The sequence below is a fragment of the Aythya ferina genome, assembly GCF_964211825.1.
Source record: "Aythya ferina genome assembly, chromosome: 5".
NCBI lineage: Eukaryota > Metazoa > Chordata > Aves > Anseriformes > Anatidae > Aythya > Aythya ferina.
The window spans coordinates 29,260,446-29,284,383 of NC_140301.1; the positions used below are offsets into that span (position 1 = coordinate 29,260,446).

A 23,938-nucleotide genomic window follows, 5' to 3' on the forward strand; every position below is an offset into this window, starting at 1 on the left:
GGCATTGCAGGCTGACGTGGCTGGTCCAGCAGCCTGCATATTTGGCCACAATGATCCTCCTGGCCTCAGTTCACTGATGGGTGTCTCCAGCACAAGGGCTGTGGTTACAGCAGCCAGTCAGCCCTCTGTTTGTAGCCTTCAGTACTGGTTTACCATAAGGGAGTGGCAGCCTGCATTCCCCCAGGGCTGTCCTTCTGGGACACTGATAGCAATTTGGAGAAACCACTAGCAGGGGAGGCATGCGAGAGCTTCACTCTGCAAAGCTGAGCTTGCTAAACATCAAATTGTCTTTGGTGGGGCAGTGACGCTGCAACAGCCCCACCAGAAGCTGGGCTGAGGACAACTGTGGCCAGCTTCTTCTCAACTGGAGGGGGAAGGATGCCTTGAAGAAAGGCTTGGAGGACATCCAAGCCTGAGGACAGCTCTGCTTGGACTTCTGAAATGCTCCCAGGTTTTGAGATGACTTCCCGGAGAAGTCGGGTGTTTGCACCGCTCTGTACTCTGTGGAGATTCCCCTCCCGCCTGTTACCTGCTGGTCCCAGAGCCCAAACATTACCCAGGCAGAACAATATGAGAGCACAAGCAATTTGCCTGCATTGTTAGGGAAGTGGAAGCAGGACAGCAAGCCCCAGCCCTACAAATGGTTATCTTTCAGTACATAATTCTTAATTACATACTTAAGTGAAGCCTAGAGTAATTTAGTAAGTTAAGCATATAATTCCATTTTAACTGATGGGTAAGCCCCTGGAGCAAGTGCTTATGTGTACACAGGGCTACTCCCTGACTCCTGCAGGGCCCCTGGGGATCTGAGAGGTCTCATTCTGGCTGCACTGGGGGTGCTTCAGCAAGACACCGCATCAGCGTGCAGGCAAGTGGGCTACAAAGCCCTGCCCCAGACTTGCGTGACAACCCCAAGCCACTGAGAGAGCGAGTCTGGGTGATAAAAACCCTCTTCTGCTCTAAGAAGGGTGGATGTGGGATAGATGCAGCCCGATCTGGCTATGCACTGTACCAGGCAGCCCCCGAGCCTGCCCGGGAGCCCTGCACCTCTCCATCTGCCAGCACAGCTCCAGCAGGCAGCCAGCTCACCTCTGCTCACCCCGGTGCACAGCTGTGCTGGAAGGAGTTCCTAGCACAAACCTGCCTACTTCTTAGTTTCACCGTCTATAAAATGAGGCTAAAAATAGACATCCACCTTTAGAAAATATCTGGAGATCCTTTGATGGGTGCTGTGCAAACAGAAATTGTTGTCATTAACAGCCAGGTAAGATGAAAAAAAAGAAGTGGGGGGAAGACCTGTGCTGAGACTTCTGATGGGTTTGTTGAGTGAAAAATAAAGATCTATTAAAGCTACATTTTACTGCTTAGATTAAAAAAAGTGCCACTTATTTCCCTTTTCATCATGTATACCTCAAGCCTTGGAGTCTCAGCAGCTTGTAAAAAGTACCTTGGATCATTAGCTCTTCCACCAAAATAAAAAAAAAAAAAAAGAGAAAAATCATTGTGGCTTAATTAATCTTACTGGTGACTGCCATGCAGCAGGAGGTAGTATAAACACACGACTGAAGACTTGGCACACTGAAGAAACATCACACTTCAGCTGGTGCCAATACAATGGAGAATGGATTTAATACAACACTCAGGGGAGGAAGCAGAGGGAGGAAGAGAGGTGAGAGTTGCCTGCTGCTCTCAGACACAAAGGAGGCTCCTGAACAACAGGAATTGTTTAAAAAAAAAAAAAAACACCACACGACAGCAGTGGTTTCACATCCACCTTGCTTGGCAAGGAAGGTCACCTGAGCCAAGGCAAAGGCTGCAGATGGCACCTTTATCAAGGCACAGAGATCTGTAGCAAACGGCCCAGTACATGAGTGCACCTTCAGCACCTAAGGAAGACCACGGTGTTGTCAGTGATTGTAGTGACCCCTGCTTTATTATCAGCTACAAAGAACCACTAATGGTTTGAGCTGCATGATAACAACACCAAGGGATTTATCTGGTGCAGAGGATCAAGGCCCTGGGCATTGTGTAACTGCACAGAAACTAGTTTTTACCCTCTTACCAGACTGTGAAGGCTGGTCAAGGGTGGGAATAAAGTGGAATTATCCCCTTTTCATAGATGCAGCAGAGAAATGATGCTATTTATCCACAATTACAAAGGGAGACTGTGGCAAACCTTCTCTGCCTCTTTCCTTAGAAAGTAGGGCATGATTTCTTTCAAGAGCAGCAGTCAGTAATTTCTCCAAGGTCAACAGTCAGTTCAAACTAGACAGCACAAATGCTCATTGGCATTTTAGAGGTGAACAGCAAATAAGCATTTGTTGTTGAACAGATACCCTCCTCTCTTCCTTGTGCTAGATCTGCTTTCTTCTTAGGGAAAAAAATATACATAAAAGAAACAAATATTGCTAAGTAGCTTCCACTAAGGTATGCTATGTCGCTTTTCCAGTGCTGCCTACCCTCTGGGCAGGACAGGGACTTACTCTGGGTGAACAGCTCAAAGCATCTTGCACGTGGCAGATTTTTTTCTGGTTGGGTATCAACTAGAGCATACAACCACCTGGGAAGAGACACGAGGAAACTACTAGCAGAGATGCACAAGGGAGGAAAACAAGTTGAGGAGCTGGGAGGGGGAGGAAGTATGCAGCAAGACGTATCTGCCATGGCCAGCGCTAATATCACTGCGCCCAGCTTGCGTGTGACTCAGTCAATCCACTCTGGGCATGACATTTCTCTTGGTAGAACATGTCCTCTCCCCAGCTCCTCCGCTCTAATGCACTGATGCTTTCATTTCAAAAGGTGACATGATTACAAGCGATGCTAAAAATACACATGGGCTTTCATTCCACTCCCCCGTCTCTGGTGGAACAAAATTTCCAGCTTTCGTGTTAGCCATCAAACAGTGATTTAATCTGAAAGGCGTTCTGGGGGCCAAGAACATTCCTTTTTTTTCATTATCTCCTTCCTTTACAGGACATTAAAAACCAAGACTCAAACTTAGAGCCCAGTCTAGTTGTTCAGATGGCTGTCAGCCCTCCCCAGCCCCACCAACAGGAAGGGGTGCCATTCTTCCACCCATCCTTCAATCTTAACCATGCCCTTCTGTGTGGTTACAGATCTAGACTGGTAGCACTCCAATTTCCCATGCCATTGGCCATCTTAGCTACTTTGAGGCCACCATAGTCTTATGGCAAGGAAAGGGCTGAGTTTATAACAGACACACAGAGCTGGGGTTCATCACACGCAGCAGCCTGCTGCTCCCCCAAAATTCAAGCCTCCAGTGCATACACACCATGAAGGCCCTGCCAGCTACCTGGGGAAAGAGCCTGCCAGGAACCAGTGACAGGCTGGCATTTACATGCAGGAGATTTTAGATAACAGAGTTAATTGTAAAAATCTTCAGCATTTCTTGCACAAAGTGCTCAATGTACTTGAAATGCTGCTATGGATTCAGTCCATGGATGATGCAGATGCAGGTGAGCTGCTCAAAATGACTTGAAATTAGTTTATAAAATTACTTTTTTTTATGTAACCTCAGATTGCTCTAAGCTTTCTTTAGCTTTAAATGCTTTTACCTCACATATGAAACATTTTCTGCTGTGGTTTGAAAGACATATCCTAATACTAAGTTACAGTAATTCCTGCTTGTGTGTTAGGTATTCAAAATAGAAACCTTAATTACAAGTTGGAAATGCTATAAATGGCAGGCAATAAATCTCAACAACAGAGGATCAAAAGGGAATGAAAACCAGCAACATGGTTGTTTTTAATCTAAAAAACAGGGCACATTAGTCTGGTACTAGACCTCAGTTGTTTGGAGAATTTTACCTCAAGCAACAAACTATGTAAAATGGTTATGTCGTAGGAAAATTAAGAAAATACAAACATTTCTCTTTAGGATCATTGTCAGTGTCACAAAACTCAGGTACTGACATTGGCTTTACATCATTCTTTCAGAAGAAAATACCCTTTGTGCCTCTGATTTGTATGCACAAGTGCTAGACTATTGAAAGATACTTCTTTTAATGAGCACTCCAAAATTTCCCTTTCAATATTACATAGGAAAAAAAATAATGGTTGAAAGCATCTCAACAACATCTTTTGCTGTCCCCAAGTTTTTTACTTGCTTAAAATCATATGTTTATTTTTATACCTCAGAAAAGCCTTTTGAGGTGGATGTTTTGTAGCAGCACACAAGCCTCACATAACAACTTGATAATGAAGTTAGACAAAGAGGACATCTTTCTGTACAAAAATAGCATGTGCACTTTATGTTCTAGTTACTGATCAGAGATCATTTGAGTATAAAATTTGTATTAAGGGATAATGAATTAATCCTTTGGGAACACGGAAGCGAGTTCCTCTGTAAACCCAGAAACATGAGCTACCTCTCCAGAAGAATTAAGAAAGGGGAAGATGGCCTTCTGAATGACTGGTTCAATTACAGAAGCTAAGAATTCATTAATTTTAAAAGATTAACTAGACACTTTCATATGTGCTTGGACTAGCTGAAGCAGTCTTCCAGCTCCTTTGAAACACAGGCAAGAGTGAACTGAATACCTATGTAAAAACACTGTGAGGTTTGAGAAGCTCCAGAGAGGCTGTGAGGAGCCGCAGCCACCGGGGCAGCCTGCCCCCTCCATGTCTCATGGTGGTGGCATGGAGCCCACTAGGCCCAAGCCACCGAGCTGTGGCACCCACTCATGAAAGGCTGGCAGCAACACTGCCGGGTGAAGCCAGCCAAGCCTTAACTGCACCCTATAGCCCATTTTTACAGCAACTTGGGAGACAATAAATAAATGCTTTTATTCCCCTGAGCAACCAGCAGTGCCCTGCCCTCCAAGCACCCAGGCTCGCAGCTCCACGCAGGAAACTCTCCAGCCATAACTCCTCATCCCAGGCCTGCAGCAGGCAGTGCAACGTGGTGGCTTTCCAGCTTGGCTCTGCCTCCTGACACGAAGGCATCCCCAGACCACGACACAGGGAGGAGCAGGCAAACAGGCCAGCAGCTAGCAAGAAATTTCCTAGTCGTACTAATGGGATAATGAAGTGCAGCTCCAGGTAGTAACAGCTTCTGCTGAGCATCACAGCCCCGAGGCCGTGCACTCACAGGGAGAAAGAAGCTATCTTTGGTAAACAGATTTCACTTGGACTGAAAATTTTCTGTCCTTTTTCGCTGATTTGATTCAGCAAAGCTGTTTCAGTGGCTTCCCTTGCCATTATTGATTTAAATACTTCTGCTAATTATTTGGCACACAATTGAGAATTGCCCAGCTGCTGCAGTTATCCGTGATTTACCAACCACAATTCACTGACCGGTGAACACCATGCTTCTGACGGCGAACTCACCGGCTTGCTTACACTGCAGCAGGGCTCACTGCCATGTGCAGAGAGGGGGCTTTGTCTGCCCCTGAGGACAGCTCAATCCTCCCAGCTCTGCTCAAACCTCTTCAAAAAGAAAGACAGAGATCACCTTCAAAGTAACCACAGTTTATTATTTATCTCTACTCTTCTCTTTTTTTTTTTTTAGTAACAAAATGGTCATGATTATTAATCATGATTGTTTTGATTGAATCTAATTGCAGTGTTCCCTAAAGTGTAGCAACACTCCCTCCACCCCCAGCCAACCGAAATAGAAAAATCGCATCCTGAAAATAGCAGCAAGAGACAGTTAACAAAACCTGGCCTCCCACAAGTTGTGTCATTAGACCAGACAGATCTTTGAGATTAAATCATCTAGGAGACTACGGCTATGAAAGACATTGCTGCCTTCCCACAAAAGCCGTTCCTGCAGCAGAAGCCTCCTACATCCCTCCCTATTCCACAGGATGCAGAGCTGGCCGGTGCTGCCCCTCAACTCTTTTTGGAGGGTTTTGGCCAGTCCTCCCTTGGCAGAAGGTAAATTCACAGCATCTTCCATGTACCTTCTCTGCAAAGGGTAGCTGCAGAGTCAAGGGTGGAGTTTTCAGATGGTCTCCCCCAACTCACAGATAGCCTGCAATTACTGTAGGAATGCTGGAGTTATATTTTCCTTTGAGTTATACAAAAGGCCCTACTATATCATTTTATGGTCTCTACCAGAGATAATACATATGATTTCCTGTTCCATGAACAACTGAGGGATTACTTAAGCAAAACTAAACACCCTGCATTGTGTAATTACATAAAACCCTAAGGTGGGCCCTCTACAGAAAGCAAACCAAGGACCACTCTGAGCAAATTGGCTACAAAAAGGGTGCACAAATCTCTGGCTGAAATCTGCTGGTGGAGACCTCCTCTGGAGATCAGACTGCTGCAGCTGCATCAGGATGAAAAACAAACTGGGAAGGAAAGGACATGCCCCCAGCATGATACCACAGGCTGCAACAGAGGCACCCACCTCCAGTCACAGTACCTAGAATGAGTCACAGCTCAGGACAGCAAGACACAGTAAAACCCAGCGTCCCAACAAAATCCCAAACAAAACGGCATTCAGCATTCTTTATACGGGATGTCAGAACCTTCCCTCTGTTCTGGCTGCCTCTTTCTCATTTCACGTTAACAGATCTGCGTACAAAACCCTGGGCTGGGCAGGGCTTTCAGGCACTGTCTGGCAATTACAGCGCCCCCTGTGGATACTTAGGTTTGGATTTAGGCAGTCTAGAAACTACCAAAACCAGAAAAAAATATGGAAGTATTATCAATATATTATCATCACAATATTTTAAGGGCTTCCAGTCTTTTTCCTAGTCCCAAAACCTTACAAATGTAGCAATGCAAAACTCTCAGAGGACTTACCTGTGTTGTCTTGTCCAAAAAAAAGGTTTGCATATTTCCTCCAAGAGTTAAAGTAACTAAAATAGAAAGGAGTCTGTTATTACAGACAAATAATCTTTTTGTTGGCCTTCACAAGAAAGGAAGTGAGACCTCCAGCTGCTTTATAATTTCTCCCACTATAGCAAGCAAAGGCACACCTGCCTTCTGGAACAGCAGTAATTCAGGCCAATGCAGATCAGCTGTACTTGCAAGGCACGCTAAAGGTGACTTCACTTCTAAAAGCTGTCAGGTCTCTTAAAGAGCAGGAATGACAGTAGTTACAGATGGAAAAGAGCTGGTAGGTCACTGAATCCAGCCTGCTGCAAGGGCAAGATGGACTCTCCAAAGAGATACGCTAAGGACATGTCGAGCCTTACACTGATACTACACTTGATTTTAGCCAAAAGGCCAAGAAGTGATAATAGGAAAGGGACTGAGGATAAAAGTGACTGGTGGCTGCCCCCGTGCACTCTGCCAAGGAGATCCAGAGCAAACCTCTTTGGAATAATACTCAGAATTTATTAAGTTGGGTGGATGGTATTTGATCTGCTCTTCTTAATACATAATCCTGAAAGGTCTATGCCCAGTTTTCTGCTGTAATAATAATGCTGTTTTGCATGTTACAAGAAACCTGAATCAATAAAGTGGTCTCTCAGGGCTGGTTTGCTGACACACTGTTCATGCCTTTGCTGTACACAAGGTTATCTTTAATGGCAGAAAATATCTTTTTATTGCTCCCCGCTGACTTGGAGGAGACTATAGATCCTCTGACCTTATTGCCCATGCAACTTGTGCTCTGGCTGAAGGACAGTCCGAGCAAAACTTGCTTTCAAATTAGGAAAGATGCCTTAGCCTGTTTCATCCAGCAGACAGGACTGTGCTCAGTCCTGTTCAAACAAGTTTATGATTTCCCCTCCTCCGTGACATGACTCCCCTCCTCAGAAAGATAGCTTAGATAACTGCCTCTGTAGTAGGCAATGCTGGGATTGCAATTATATCTAAATACCGGTGTTACCATGTAAAATTTCTGCTGATCTTTGAAAAATTAATTTACTGAGATAATCATTAAGTTGCCAAGAAACTCAGAAGCTTTTCAAAAGAAAGAAGGAATAATACATTTTAAAAGGATGTCAATATCAGAGGTGATCTGATTTTCAAATTTTGTTCAGGGTCCATGACCTTGTCCCAGAGGGCTTGGGGAGAGAAGCCCATGTGCACCAGCAGTGGAGCACATGCCCTCTCTATTTTTCCAAGCACCCGTGTGAAGGTTTTGTCTTTACTTTCCATTAAAGCCAAAAGTGGAGCTCTCCAGACTGCCTACTAAATGAGGAGACTTCTTAGACTGGCAAATGTAGACTTTGGGACTGTCTATATACGTATGCATATCTATATCTAGCTATTTGATAAAGGCATGTAACAACACACTAGGGACATTAAGGTATTCTACAATTTTTTATATTTCATTAAAATTTCATTAAGGTATCCTACATTTTTTAAATTTAAGATTTCCAGCTACACCTCTTTGCACAAGGTAAAACAGAGAATGGTGAATCCTCCGAAGGCAAAAGAAACTTTTCCAAGGAGAAAAGGACAACGCACAGAAACAGCTTGGTCCACTACTTCAGGAGCTCCTGGATCACACTCTCTCTGGCCTGGGAGTGTAAAAGACAACTAACGCCTCTTCTCTCAGTAGGTTCTTGGCATTACCTAAACATACAGAAAGGGAGATGCAAAAACTATACAGAATATGTGGCAGTTAAAGCGGACAGTGCCAGCAACATAATTAATATATATATTTATTTATATATATACATGTATACATAAGTAGTATATATAAAAGTAAATATCCTTTTGGGGAGAGAAATTTCTTGGGAAGAAATTTTGATGTTTTAACCTTGGGGAGCTGCAGAAAACCCCATGCAGCCTTCTGCTGCTAGCAAAAGGGAGTAAGGAGTGGAACAGTAGACACCTCAGGGATTAATAACTGAGAACCCCACATACCAGATGATATATGTAGAAGATACTATCAAATTACCTGAGTCCTTGAGGTTAGTCGAAGGTAGTAATGTATGTATCAGGCTTCACCTGGACATTATCATATCTGCATTATTAAGATAATGTGCAGTATGGGTTAGAAGAACACTCCTGTCAGATAACACTGCACATCCCAATGGAGCTTCAAGGGACAAAGACAGCTTAAATTTTAATTTCTGATGTGAATAATTCATTATGTGGCTAAGAAATCTTGAATACATGAAAGATAAGGTCTCCTCCTCCTGTATGTGCTCCAAATCACTGACCAGACAATTGAGTTTGTCCACAGAAAGTACAGGTTCCCATATCCAGCTTTTTCTTGCAAAGTACGAATAACCTGGGTTAGTCAGAAACCTCACTCCAGGTAACAAAAAACTGCATGATCTGTGCTGGCTGTCGAGGAACAATGTTCAAATAAGTACTTAAGACAAATTTAAATTTCTGAATATTTGCAAACATTGGTCTTTTTAGCTAAGCTGAAGCATACTGTGAACATGCCCAGCTGCTTCGTTGCAATCACTATCCTAAGTCAAGATAAAAAACAGTGTTGTAATTCACTTTTAAACCTTCCAACCCCTCCTGTCATTTGTAAAAGGTGAAGTTTTACAGACTTGATCAAATTGCATTCATGTTCTTCTGCTCTTAAAGGTTGATAAAAAATAAAACATGATTTTGCTGTTTATTATTCCAGCATGACCGATAAGGATGCTTGCACTTCACAGGGAGCTCATGGACTAAAAGGCCTGTTATGAGAAACGTGCAATCTCAGATTTTTGTACTGAAAACACATTTGTATGGTAAAAAGCATCACCAGGGGGGTGGAGAGCCAAATTACAGTAAGACATGACCCCAGAATTGGATGGACTATGGTCAATTCAAACTATATGAATGGGAGTAGGACTGGAGTCTTTCCATCTTTGATTGCCAATTTGTTTCTAGACAGGCAACTTAAAATGATGGAAAGCCTACAACTATCACTTAAACAGGGGCAGTGCCCTTTGTATACTGGGAAAAATGCTGGCTTTCTTCTTATTGTATTATGGTACACGAGAATTCTCGTTGAATACTTAATAAAAAATGACATCATTTAAGATGAAATAAACAGAAATAAATTCAGGTTATATTATTAGTGAAAGCAGGGAGAAAGAAGGACTTGTTTCCACAGACAACTTCATCAGTTAACGTGAAAGTGACAATGCCATCAGCCAGGTTAGCAGCATGCTGGAGGCAGTGAGGGGCAGGTCTTCTTTTTTATGAGTAGCCAAACAGGTCGTGAAATCTTCTGTAAACTGCAAGCATACAACTTAACTAATGCAGGCATGCTTGTCTGCTGGGCGTAATGCTTGTGTACAGAGCCACAGAGGTGTGCAGTGACACACTCAGCCAGAATGTAGGATGTAGATTCACCATTTGACTAAGGAATTGACTGAGATTGCTGGTTAAAAAAAAAAAAAAAAAAAAAAAAAAAAAAAACATATTGTAAAGAATTTTCTATCTGCTTGATTGACATTTTGCAACCTGTTCACTGAGAGGGATTTATTTTGGCAAATTACTGAGAATATTTTTTGTGAAAAGTTTTGGCAACTGCTGAAATATTTTGTGTTGACAGTCTTTTGAGTGAAAAACACACTTTAGAGATCAGTTGTGGCTTTTCATTTCCAAAGTTAAGCTGCCTGAGAAAAAAGAATCAAGAAGAGAAAAACATAAAAAGGAAAATAAAACATCGCAGTTCACCCAAACAAAAACATTTCTAAAACTATTACCTTGCAAAATATTCTACTTGACTTTTTGTTCTGACTTGAGACAAGACCATTTTTAAGCCCAGAAGTTTTTCCTGAGACAGAAACAATTTTCCTTCCTACTCCATCCAGAGGGACCAGTCAGAAAGAACACAGTGTTTTCTATTACTATTTTTGTCCTTAAGCTTTTTTTTCTTTCCACTTCTTTTTTTTTTATTATTATTTTCTCTTATTTCCTTTTTTTTCACTTTCATTTTCTTTCCCTTTCTTTCTTAAAATGCCCTATGCACTACAAAACAGGGAAGAAACTTGAGCCTGGAAACCAAGATTCTTTGCTCTTGCTCTCCTCTATTCCTCTGTTATTCAGAAGGAGTATGAAAAGAGCTATATTAAGCTGAAATTTTATTCTGCTGTCCTCTGTTCAACAAAAGATAGCCCACTAAAGCCACTAAATCACAGATAACACTTCTCTGGGCAACATTATTAGGAACTGACAGCTGGTGATGGATGAAGATCTCATCTTTTAAAGAAAAAAGTATATTTAATTTCCTTTGTACATAAAATAGAGAGCACAGCATTGTGTATCTAAAGATAAAAAGAGACCCAGTGTATGCAGGGTGCCATACTTAAGGGGATATAATACTGGGTCTGTGTTTCTGAGCTTACATTTTACAGAACATCTTCAAATTAATTTAGAAACCACTATTCTTCAATTCTCAGTAGAGAATTAACACTAAAAAAGAAAAAGAAAAAAAAAAGAAAGAAAACGGAAAAAAAAAAAAAAAAAAGCAGGGGACATTCTGCAGTCAGTTCCATTAGAAATAAGCAGCTCAGAGACTAAGCTGTTACTTTTTAGGAAGAACACTGGGAGACAGGAGAGAAATGGATTTACAGGGCAGCCAGATGGGGTTCTGCCCAATTCTTCCTGGGATTAAGCACAACTCCTGGGAGCCACTGGGTCTCCTCGAGGCCGACACCAGATTTGGTACTGAATATGCACAGTGGAGTTGGTATTGAACACTGAGGATGTCATCAGCTACCTTGAAAGAGTTATGTTAGATTAAGTATGGCCATTTTTCCATCATCTGAAGCACATCAAGCCAGACCCCAAGTACGCTGGGTGAAAGCAGATAAATTTCTTCTGTGGAGGCACAGTAATACACACACAGTGCTCCCTTATTTCTGGTTTGTTTTTCCCTCAGATGACTGTGACTGTGACACATTCAACTCTTCACATTTGCAATGTATAACCATATTTTACACGTCCTTTCTGCGGCACTAACAGCTGCTGCTTTGGTTGAATTTAATTTTAACACACCTCCCAAGCAGGATAGAGATGGCAACGATGAAACTTTAATTACCTGTCTGCGCTAAGTAAGACTTTAACTGCTCATGTTCAGCAAGAAAATATGGCCAGTCTGATGCCAGTGGTAGGAAAGACTGCTTCAGTCTCCTGGGGTAAAGAACAGTTTAAGAAAAACATCTGTATGGAGTTTTTGTTTCCAAGTCTAGAGACTATTTGTGCACTGGATGAGTCTGGCTGCAAGTCCTCGTAGGAAAAGGAGGCCTAACTGTGTGCAATTACCTGCCTTTGATTACAGACTCGTAGTTAGCTCGTCTAAAACACAGCGGAATTTTTTGTGACCCTTACTCCACTGAAGGATGAAAAGAAGCTTTCCACTGAAAACACTGGGGAAAAAGCAGTCTTTCTAAAAGTAAGTTTATGGAAAAATTCTGTGACCATCTTCATGTCAAAATGGTTATTCTGCTTTCTCTAAGACTTCAGATCAACCCCTTCTTCTGTCTCATTTCTTTACTCTTACTCATTTCTTTACTCATAACGAATGTAGTAGCAAAGGATAATGTTTAGGCTTTCCCATTTCTTACAGAAAGAAAAGCATCTGGAAAATATACAAAATCAAAAACTTGTCCCAGGCTTGAGATGGAAATCCAAAGACAGCAACTTAGACCAAATGCAAGATCATCACAAAGTACAAGGGTCTACACTGGTATTTCAGAAGGTGAAACCTATTGCTTTAATTTTCACCTATAGACATGTACATACAGTTAAGCAAAAACTGTTGATGTAAAACATCCAATTAACAGGATAACCTTTAAATCACTCCAAGGTGCTGCTCCTCTGTGAAGAAGTGGGTTTCTCCTGATCTGAGCGCTCAGCAAGGTGGACACACATCTTCACACACCCATCAGTGTTAGCAACCCTCTGCTTTTTGGGATTCCTCCCCAGCTGCTGATGGGGTATGTGTAAAAAGTTTTTCAGAAGTTTCTGCATTCTATACTCTGGTCTAAAAGTCCCATTGCTCCTCTGTCATTATGGCACAATCTTTTTTAGGGTAGCTGGAGCAATTTTCAGCATCTTGGAGGATCAATACTGGCAAGACTATCTTCTGCATGATTCTAGAAGTTTTTAACACCAACTAGTCATCCAAATATATATCAGAATCTTTGAATTTTGAACTGCTATGCTATTTAGCAAGTTTTGAAAGCTTTTTAGATCACAGTAGCTACAGCATTGGCTAAGCTTCTACATCTCTGTTAAATGTGAACTAACGTACTTTACATTTTATCTTTTGGGTCATCCACGAGTCTGCAAATACGAAGTGCCATGGGAGAAACAAACTCAGCAGAATCCACAGGGCTGATCTCATGCAAGGTTTGGTTTGGACTCTGGACTGCAGCTGGGATGCATCCAGCCGGATACCCACAGGTGCTACATTGAGCTCTCTCCATCCCCAGAGACTGGTGCCCCAGATTCCCACATATGCAGTACTACTTCTGTGCTCTACTCATATTCTTGTTATGGACGATCCCAAAGACCAACCTTGTCACAATTTCTTTGAGAAGTAAACGCTTCCTCCATTTTTTTTTTCAGTCCATATACACACAGACACCCCGCCAGACTTCTTAGTCTTTTATTTCCTATTTCAGCAAAGCTGACTAGAAGACCTGGCTTCATATAGTGCTCTCTTTTACCCATTTAATACTTCATACCTCCCACTGAAGTCTTGTTTTCATTCCCCTCAGACCAGTATATGCTAGTGACAAAAGAGAATTCAAAACTGTTTCATTACCTCTGGCCCCTCAGCCACATGTTCAGGAGGCTGAGAATAATGATTCAGGAATTTAACAGGGTTATCCCCAGGTGCCTTGAAGATCATCAGAAATGCTGTAACATGGCTTTCAAAAGGATAATTCAAAAATAAGCAGCCAAACTAAGCATGAATCCTGAACCAACTGATGTTTGCCTCTCTCTTTCTCGTTATGAACTATAACTCTCTACATTTCTAGAGTGCCTTCTACTTTGGGATGCGTGATAACTTAAGAGACTTTAATTGACTCTCTCGACGTGGCCCCTTCATATGTATTACTTCCAATTTTGTGGCTACAAAAAGCACAATATAAAACTTGAAGCTGTTGTCCAACTTCATGGCACTAAAGAGAAATTCCTGAAGCAGCTCTCCCCGTTTAATGAAGAGTGTAGCAGTACAGCTCCTATACCTGCCAAAAGTTGTTGTTGTTGTTGTTTGTTTGTTTTGGTTAAAATTCATAAATGATTCAACAACATTGAAAAAAATGGGATTGGAGGTTTGTTTTTTTTAGTGGACTATCAGTAAATATTCTAATTGGGACTATGTCTTCATATATAACTTCAAGAGAAGGGGCAAGTGAAAAAGTTTTCCAGATGTATGTCACTTTTGCTCAGAGATGCTGAAATAATTCCATCACTTTCCAGAAATGCCATTTCACAGGTAGTTACAAATATGCTCATGGAAACTACAGGAAATGTAGTGGCAGTCTAAAACAGAGGCACCCTTCTCTCCACCCCCCAGCAAGCAACCATCTAAGAAACATCAGAAGTCAAAACTGAGTCTTAAATTACGACATAGAAAGTGTTCTACAAAGAATTACTTACAACCACATTCCAAAACCGTTGAAATAAGATTGCTGTGCCCCAAGTACTTTTTGTGGAATATCAAATTCGTAAAAATACACAGGATCTGTGTATTAGCAGTGTTTTGTCCGTCAAGAAAAGTGCTATGCGTAAGGATTTAATGAGAGAGAAATATCTTTTCTTCTTCCCGTGGGGAAGGGGTAACTTGTCCTACACACTGTTCGTAGAAAGCCACATGCTTGTTTCAGGGGTAGCATTGGTCCACCCTGTGAGCCAGTATTGCAAGACTGTGAGCTAATCATGCCTCTGCATATGCAAAATAATGGCAACTTGTCAAGGCTGGGAAAAGAAAGATGCTTATCCTCTGGGAAACAGGTAACAAATTTGCAGAATCATCATAAGATGGGTCTATGCCCAGGAACATAAAGAAGTGTTTCCAGTGGTCCAGCTAGTACCTGAAGAGCAGCTGTGATGCCAGCATCAGCAGGAGCCCTAGCTCAGAAAAGACTCTGTCACTGTACTTAACGCACTCACGTCCCTTGAGCAATCAATCTTGCTGCTGCCAGAGCTGCACCAGAATTTGAATTTGAAGAGTTGAAAAGTTGCTTAACAAGGTAGGTAGTTTCAACTAGTCCTCACCTGTCCTATTTTATATCTTATTTGCCCAAGAATGTTATTTTATCTTTGAGGTAAAAAAAATAAAATAAAATAAAAATAACAAACCAATGAAATTAATTTCCTTCTTTTCCAGTTCTAACAGAGCTTAATGCCACTGTATTCTAGCTTTTTAATCATTTCCTTATAGCATTTAGATTGCATGTGACATATTTATTGCAGAGACAAATAAGACCATATCTCTATGACTTCCCAAGGGATTTACACATAGGTGTCACTGAATGCTCTGAAACCAGAATCTGTTCATCTGTGCTCTGCTGCTCCATTCCCCCAAAAAGGAGTTTTACAAGTGAGGCTGAGAAGCTCCAATGCAAATGTCCTGCCTGCACAAAAGCATCAATACACCAATCACAAAAATCTGCCCATAGCTAAAAAAAATATTATTTAACCAATTTCCAGCTGACACTCTGCACATGCCTCTGCACAGACAAGCTCCTGGAAATGAAACACAAGAATATTATTTAGCCAAAAATGGGCTCACTGTTCCTGAACAGTTGATATGCCTGTGGAGTCCCTTCCAAGCTTAAGAGCTTGAAGTCATGCAGAGGCTCTCTGAAGCGACATTTGTCTGGTCACACACATCTAGATGACAACGCTGCTGTTCTTGTTGTGGTACTGAAAAATGACTCTTGAAATGATAACTCTTGCTGAAGCACCTCAGCTTTAAACAATAATTGTTGAAATGGAAAAGGAAAAATCTGATATACTCAGTAAAATAATCAGCTGTTGTTTGTTTGTTTGTTTGTTTTATTGAGAACTCTCACATACAGCCTGTGGAACTGTGCAAATGGATGCAAACAAAGAGCTTTGTACAACATGGTGTCTTTTGGGTTCCTCTCACAGTTATACACACTGGCATGAATTGCTCAGAGCAACGCTGTCCTCCCATGTCTGCTCCTGACAGTGGAATAAAAAATAAGATAGTCCAGCCTGAGACTTTTTTCTGCGGGCAGCAAAGTAGGCTTGCTTGATCATTCTGTCTTGAGACGGGCAGCCTCCCGCCGCTGCTGCTGAACAGCCCTGGAATCTTCCCACAGCTGGGGTCCTCTGATGTTCTCCCAGTTATCCAAGTCAGATTTTTCCAATTTCTGCAGATAAACATAAAAAATAAGTGTCACCTTGACAGCCCCATGACTTAAAATATGTATTATTCTACACTGTGTTCTTTTTGCACAAGAAACAGCATCACCGTTGGGCTGAAGAATTTCATCCACCCTCCAAAAGTTCTTCAACAAGGAAAAAAATCATGCAGTATCCACACAACTGCATAAATAACTAAGGTAGGCATTACTGCTTATCAATAGATATGGAACATGTAGAACAGGAATAAGTACAGCATCTGAACATGACTGAAGGAGGTATTTTGTATTCATTCTTTCTTTTGACTCTCACCTTGTCTTCCAGATCAGTTCTTCATCTGCAAGTCTGTCTACTACTGAGGTAGGAGTGAAAAGCATTGGTATAGCTCAAACAGAAGATTATTATTAGTGACCTGAAGTTTCTGTCAGCACAGATACAAAGCATACTGGAAAAGAGGAATCATCTAGCACTAAGAGCCAGTAACAGTGCAACCCCTTCCAACCCATGTGGTTTTATATTGAGAAAACTATGTAATGCTTTTTACTATCTAGTTTCATAAGGCAACTAACTGTCAGAGATAGGTATACATGGGATATGCTAAGTGGCCAAGCTGTCAGATACTTAAAAACTAGCTAGATTTTAAATTAAATCCTTTCTAGCATCCCCAGTCAGAAGGGGCAGTGACTGGAGTCTATATCTAGTCTTAGAAGTGCACAAAACCAAGGAACAGGAACCCTCCCGACTTTACCTACCACGTGCTGCTGTTGAGGAAGACAAATTTATACTTCTCCTCCACAGTCCTTCTAGCAGAGATGCAAAAACCTCTTCCTGGCAGGCACAGACCTCAACTCTTGCACGCCAGCCTGCAGCATAGGATGCTGCATCAGACAGGAGGCCAAGCAGGGGTTGTGCACCTCTGCTGGAACTAGGGCTATTCCGCATGCTAGTGAATAGGGCAATATTGCATACCAGTAATGAGATGTACTGCAGTGGGCTTTGAACCTCCGATTTGTCATTAGGGTTTAATCTCAGCAAGTGCTGTAAGAACACACCAGAAAACACTTAACCCTGGCCTGAACTTGTGGTCTAATTTGCCTACTGTCAGTCATCCAAACAAATGGCAAATACTGAGGGACTTGAATAATAGTCACAGAATAATTCAACAGCTATAACAGACCTGCTACTATTAGTTCATGTTATGTAAAAGTTTTCTGTCACTTCTACAACTTGTGGAAATTGCAACGAGGTTAGTCAGATATCAAAAGAAATTAGGCAACATTCTACAGAAGATATATGAGAACACATGCACAAACACAGGAGACTTTCACAAGGTAGGAACAACTGAATTTTTCATACAGCAGAGTTGGCACAGATCTTTCTGAAGAATTGCCTTCATTATTTTATACATTTTATGATTAGCCGGTATTTGATTTCAACTAGAAAGGATCTGAGCTGATATAGGAGGAGGGAGAAGGAGGGTGTTTAGGGAAGGTACACATCATCCCCTGCATCAGCAAATATCCACTGTGCAAATTCAGAATTTAACACCTGATTCAAATGGAAGCTTTAAAGAATCCACACTGAAAATAACCTTGTGCTTTAACAGAAGGAAAGCATGCTGGTTTTATTAAACACAAAGGTACCACGCAGCTGTGAAGATCTAAACTATTCCCAGAGGTGTTCAGCTCACAAAATCTGAACAAGAAACAACATTTAAAATATATACAACAAAACTTGTAGTACCCAAAGATAGACTACATAAAGAAGTCTATCAGAACAGATACGTATACTGGAGGTCTTTATGAAAAGTTTGTATTAATCTGCCCCTGAAACTTCACAAAGGCGTAGAGGAGGCAGAGATGAGGTTTGTTCAAAACAGAAACTGCACAATCAAAACTGCACAATCTAAACAAAGACAAGAAAGCATTTTGGCAGCTTCCAACTGAAAGAATGAAGGTACCTGGAAAACACACTGTGATATAATGACAGAATAAAACAACCACGGTTATGCACGGTAAATGGAATTGCCTCAGACTACGAACAGATGAATCTATTTACAGAGCTAATTTTTGTCAATTAAAATATAAAGAATTAAAGAGTCTAAAGAATACAGAGAGAAACTATTTTTTCCTTTTTATTCTCAGATTTATATAATGAAGGTATCTTCTTTCTCTCTACCAATTAGGTGCAGCACATGCTGCAAAGTTACAAAGCTCCTTTAGATTGACTGAACTATGCTGTATAGTGAGAATTCAGGCAAGAAGTTAGTGGTTTTTTTCCAAATGAAGTCAACCTGACTGGACATTCTGTTGTTGTTGTTGTTTTAATTATTTTATTTTAACCATCTGGACTCTGCCCACCTACTTTCACAGAGACATCACATAAATATGGTAAAACTACTTCAGCTTCTACTAAATTGAAATCCATATGAACTGGCAATCTTAAAAGTGAAAACCTTTTCCTCCCAGTTCAAATGTACTAAATAGTCAATCATTGGAGACTACAATGATATGTAATCAGATCAGACCAGCACAGTTCTCCCTACTTGTCTCAAATAGCCCAAGGGATACTGAAAATTAGCTGTTTAAAGTAAGATCAGTGTAGTCCATTAAATCTACTGATTCACTTCCTAAATCAGCTAAACTGCCTCTTAAAAGTACAGGACTGACAGAAGCTGTAAATTCAAGGAAAAAATGCAGCTATGCAGACAGGCAAAGGGAACAAAAAAGAATGTTCAACTGCTTGCCACACACTTGACTTTTAAGACTTTTGTTAAACAGCTCACCTGGCACAAATGCACCAACAAGGAGAGAAAGAGAAAGTTCATTGCTGAACTGCTGGTTCAAACGCCTTGCTGGTTTAGTAAGTAAAAGCCATCATCCTCTGTCTGCCTTACAATAAAATACATTTTTTTTAAAGAGTTTGACTTCCACTTTTGCAGGACAGTTATGCCACAAGAAACAAGCTGAAATCTGCAGAAATTCACTTTGAGCTATTGGTGCTTAGGTGGAGTTAATTCAAGGTTGCCACCTGCAAGAACTGTTTGGCTTTCCTCTGTTTCCTGCATATGAAAGGCAGAATAAGAAAATCCTGTTTACTGCCTGGCTTGATGCAATAAATTGTGCAATGAGCACCACAGACAGAAATGACTCCAATTCAAAGAGACAATTATTTCCCATTATTGTAGTAAGCAACCCCATTTGCAGATAAAAGCTGAGCCAGGGAGGAACATCCTCATGGCTGAGAGAGGCAATGAAAGAAGTGCATTAAACCTGGCTGTTCTTGCTGGAGTGTCAAAACAGCCTGAAGACCATAAAAGATAGATCGAGAAATTGTTCTGACACACAGATGGAGAGGTGCAGAATGAAGGCTAACAATGTATTTGCTATCTTGTGAGGGACTGCAAATCACAACTTTATCATCATTTATGATCTGGCCTCGTTACTATTATCTCCTTACAGCTCTTTCCCAGAGCCACCTCTCTGACATATCATTTTCATAATAAAAACTTAATGTCACTCGCTTTCCTTAGGATGTGACATAATTGTATATTTATCTGTGATTAGTGCTCCTCAGGTTAAAAAATAAACATTTTTTTCCAACTAGAGAATGCTTAATTTTTATGTTATTAATACATAAGCAAGTTAGGAAATAGAATGCCGTGGACAGAATAAATTAGTTTTTGTTTGTTTGTTTTTTTTTGTTTGTTTGTTTGTTTTCTTTAAGGGAAGAAACGTAGTGTTTTTTTGTTGCATGTAAGCATCCACAGGTTTGATTCTCTTTTTGGCTTTGCTAAAGACCGGCAAAGAAACTCAGTGAAACCAACAGAGTCCTTGTTGCTGCCTTCAGTGGGATGCCAATGCCACTCACCTATGGCACAACTAATTAATTTATAGTAAACTCAATTAAGAGACTCTTTTTCCTTAGATTACTTTCCCCTTAGACCATTTCTGCACTGTGTGGGGCCATGCTCCAAATCAGAGAAAGTGAACTAGATTGGGAAAACAAATACATACTGTTTATGAATTAACTCCATTTAAGCATAAGACTGCAAATACTTGAACTGGCATAGCTGGAGGAATCACTGGACAGACAACAAACAAACATCTTTTGCTGGCTATGTTGCAAAGATTTGTATCACAGAACTGCACCACCAATTTCTCTGTGCATCATTTTCCCAATTTGAAGAATGAAAACAGTACTTGCCTCCAATTCATAGGCGTCACAGAGTTTAATTAATGTTTATAGAGTGCCCTCATAGCCTTGTGTGAAGGTGCTACAGTAATACAAATTACTTAATAAACCAAACAGTGAAGGTACTTGGTTAGAACCATATGGTTACAGTCTTGAATTTTTAAAGTAAGAGAAAATAGCATTAAACAGATTTTTATCATGGAGTTGGGGTTTTCCATTTCCATTTTCCACCCCTCTTAAAATGGAGAAAGTCTTAAAAACTGCACTGAATCTCAGCGGATGACCCAATACCATTTATGCATTACACCTGCATACCATCCAAGATGAACTTCTGGATTCAAAGGATTCACAAGCTCAAAGAGTAAAGTCAAGAAAACTCAAATTGCACTGGTCTGTTACTTTTAGTTTATCTTCTTCTCTTGAGCAAAAACAAAATTCTGAAACATTCAACCTATAAAGAATAGCACGAGTGCAATATTACACCTTCAAGATCAAACATCCAAAATTCAGCAAATTCCGCTTTTAATTTTAAGCGATAAAATACATGTAGCATAGCTTCCTGTACCTGGAAGTTTTACTAAGCTATGGTTAACGTCCCTCAGGAAGAGAAGAGCTATCCGAGGAGGTCTGTCCTCATTTCTGCAGCAGATCCCTTTAGTAGAGGAGCAGCCAGGGATGGACATCTGGGACGTGTGCGGGTTCCTTTTCAGATATATAAAGCTGAGCTTGGTTGAAGGGGATGTGAGACCTTTTGCAGTGCAGCAGCACAGAAGAAGCAACAAACACCACCTGAAACCTCCAGTTCTGTGGCTAGGAGGAAGAGCATATGGATTTCTACAACACGTTTGTAGAAATGATGTCTATGGCTCCCTGTCTGCAGCCCATAAAAGCGTAAAGATTTTTTTGGGCTGACAACACAGAGAAGGTTTATTTCAAATATCTTGCTTAAATGTTTTTAAGCAAGGACATTTGTTTTCACTGTGTGTATAAAGTTTGGCACAATACATCCTTCTAATAATTTAAAAAATATACTTTTGAACAAGTAATCAAAAAATAGAGGTTTACAAGGATCAAAATATATCAGATTTGTGAGTCACACATGGCTTTTTTTCCCCTCTGACAAGATCTGAAAAATAAGCTTTTGCAGGTTTCTAATGTGAGAGAAAAAAAAAAAAAGCTGTGATGAATATCAGAGGAAAGGGCTAAGAGACTACCACAACAAGAAATGATCAGTTGCCACTGTGAAACGCCTAACAGAAGCGTGTGGGTACAAGAAAAGAAACAACTAGAGCAGGTTTACAATAATAAAGTCAAATTAAACTTAAATCCAGGCCACTCAAGGACTACTTCAAAGTAACCATACTCCTTCAAATCAGCAGCAAACCATATTAACTAGTCTATCTTTCTGAGAAGCTGAGTTAAATATTCTGCCTCTCACACGCTGCCACCTCTGTCCTGGCCTCCGTTAGCTCAGGTAACACACAGAGGTATTGTAGGTTAGGACTTTGTTTCTCATCTACACTTTCCTGCTGATTTTCAACTCATCTGTCTTCCAAAACTTGCTTGTCAATTTATATGCTGAAGCAGAATGCCTTTCTCTTTGCAGAAACTGTGGTTTTGGCTAGCTGTTAACAGAGCAACTTCAGTCCTTTCAGCCATAGAAAGTTTTTTCAGTGACGTCAGTGGTGACTTTTTGATTTTTGTTATTGGGAAAATTTATTTTGAAAAAAAAAAATCTTCCCTTTTGTTCCCTCTGTGACTAACATCCCCTGTCTGTTTGATGAGGACAGTAATATAGGTAGGTGTTAGTCCCCCACCGTATTGCCAAGGACAGTAAAGCTGCTTCTCAGCAATACTGCTGAGTGTACAGTAAACAAGTAACTTGCAAATAAATCTACCTTCATTCTATCTGAACCAACAGGTCCTCAAAATTAAATCACCAAGACTGCTGTACTGAGAAGGATCAAGGCACATAACTAAATTTTTACAAGAACGAAGAGGAAATTTTAGAAGATAAAGTTTGGGTTCTCTCTTTGGTTGGAGAAGACCTGTCACTTAAGACAGCATCCCACTCTCTGACAGTAACTTGCTACTGCAGAGTACATTTGTACAGTACAGTTTGAGCATTAAATAAAGATGGATAACAACTTGAAAGCAAGTAAAGAACATGTGAGAATTGTATAACAATCTTCTGAAGTGTTTCAAAATATAGCTTGTGTCCCTACGTGGGCATCACAGAAAGTACGCTGGCAGTCACAGAATATTTCACCTAGTGTTTACAGAATGGACAAAAACAAGGGCTAAGGCAAAACAAATGTTAAGTGGCTTATAAAAAGCTGCTTTGCCTCATCACTGAGACAAGAGCTTCCTTGGAAACTATTTGCTTTGCTGCATCGTCTTCAGAGGCAGGCAGTGCAAGGCACGTACACAGCCTCAACTGTGCAGCTAAATTCCCACACAACATATTGAAAGTTATTTTGGATATTTTATACCAAGGATGTAACAATTCACCGCTAGGGGCCCACTAACATGACAGATGTGCTTAACATCTACATCTACGTAGTCAGCTGCACAGGGAAACGCTCCCAATACTGCCTGGTAGGAGCTAGCAGCATCCCCTAGGACAATAACTGAAAGAATTCAGTCGTGCTGTGTGGATGACACTTTCCATAGTCAAACCCTTTGTATGTGTGTGTGAGAGAGAGAGACAGACAACACAAAGGGTAGCTCTAACATGCTAAGAGCTGCTCAGTTCCTCTGGGATTAAAAAAACATCCAAGGGGTGCAACAGCTGCAAAGATGTCTATTTTGGAGAGAGGGTGAGGAGCAGAGATTGTTACAGGCATCTGCATGTCTTGGTCATGTTTGCTGCCTGCCTGCACTCCTAGCTACCTCACTTTGCTTTTTACAACTATGAGAAATCAGTGTCTTCTTATTAGGATAAGGGAAGTGCAGATACAACACACATGAAAGAAATAGCTCGCGGCTACAGAAAATCCTGTGCAAAAAGAGATGCTAGAAACACAACTAGAAAAGAATTTACAAGTCTGTTTAATAGAGATGAATTCCAGAAATAAGACTGGTAAAAAGTGATGTCCTGTGCACTTCCCTCAGGAGGCTGTGTGTCTTGCTTCCTGGAAACTTCCACAACAACTCTTCCCAAGATCCTATTGCATACCCACTCAGAATAAAACAAGTAGCACAAACTATTTTAACTAAAATCCTTTCCTTCTCTTGCCCATGGCAGTCCCCACTGATGACAAACTAACACCATTTTGTTCATCTCTACAGAAACAGAAGTGATGAAGACTTATGGTGAAATAAAAACTCTCAAGACCATTTTACATATGAGTAAAGTGAAGTGCAAGCAACTTCACCCTGGGCTTGACCCAGACACAACCCGGAGGACAGTCAGAACCCATGGCTGACTGGAACCAGCTTTTCTTAACCACAGGCTGACAAAAAGGAGAGCACGGGAAGGGTCGGGGTGATTAAAGGAAGAAAGAAC

General features: G+C 40.9%; 2 protein-coding genes across 2 annotated transcripts in view; both read right to left on the reverse strand.

Moving 5' to 3' along the window:
* The window catches only part of SLC8A3 (solute carrier family 8 member A3), a 113,725-nt gene extending 106,836 nt beyond the window's left edge, over positions 1-6,889 (reverse strand). The window contains exon 1 of the mRNA XM_084521460.1: positions 6,778-6,889. The gene's annotated coding sequence lies outside the window, so the exon portion shown is untranslated. The remainder of the gene's footprint in view (positions 1-6,777) is intronic.
* Positions 6,890-15,882: 8,993 nt separating this feature from the next.
* COX16 (cytochrome c oxidase assembly factor COX16) overlaps positions 15,883-23,938 on the reverse strand; it is a 42,405-nt gene continuing 34,349 nt past the window's right edge. The window contains exon 4 of the mRNA XM_084519919.1: positions 15,883-16,244. Within this exon, the coding sequence (XP_084376045.1) occupies positions 16,128-16,244 (117 nt within the window). The 3' untranslated portion in view covers positions 15,883-16,127. The remainder of the gene's footprint in view (positions 16,245-23,938) is intronic.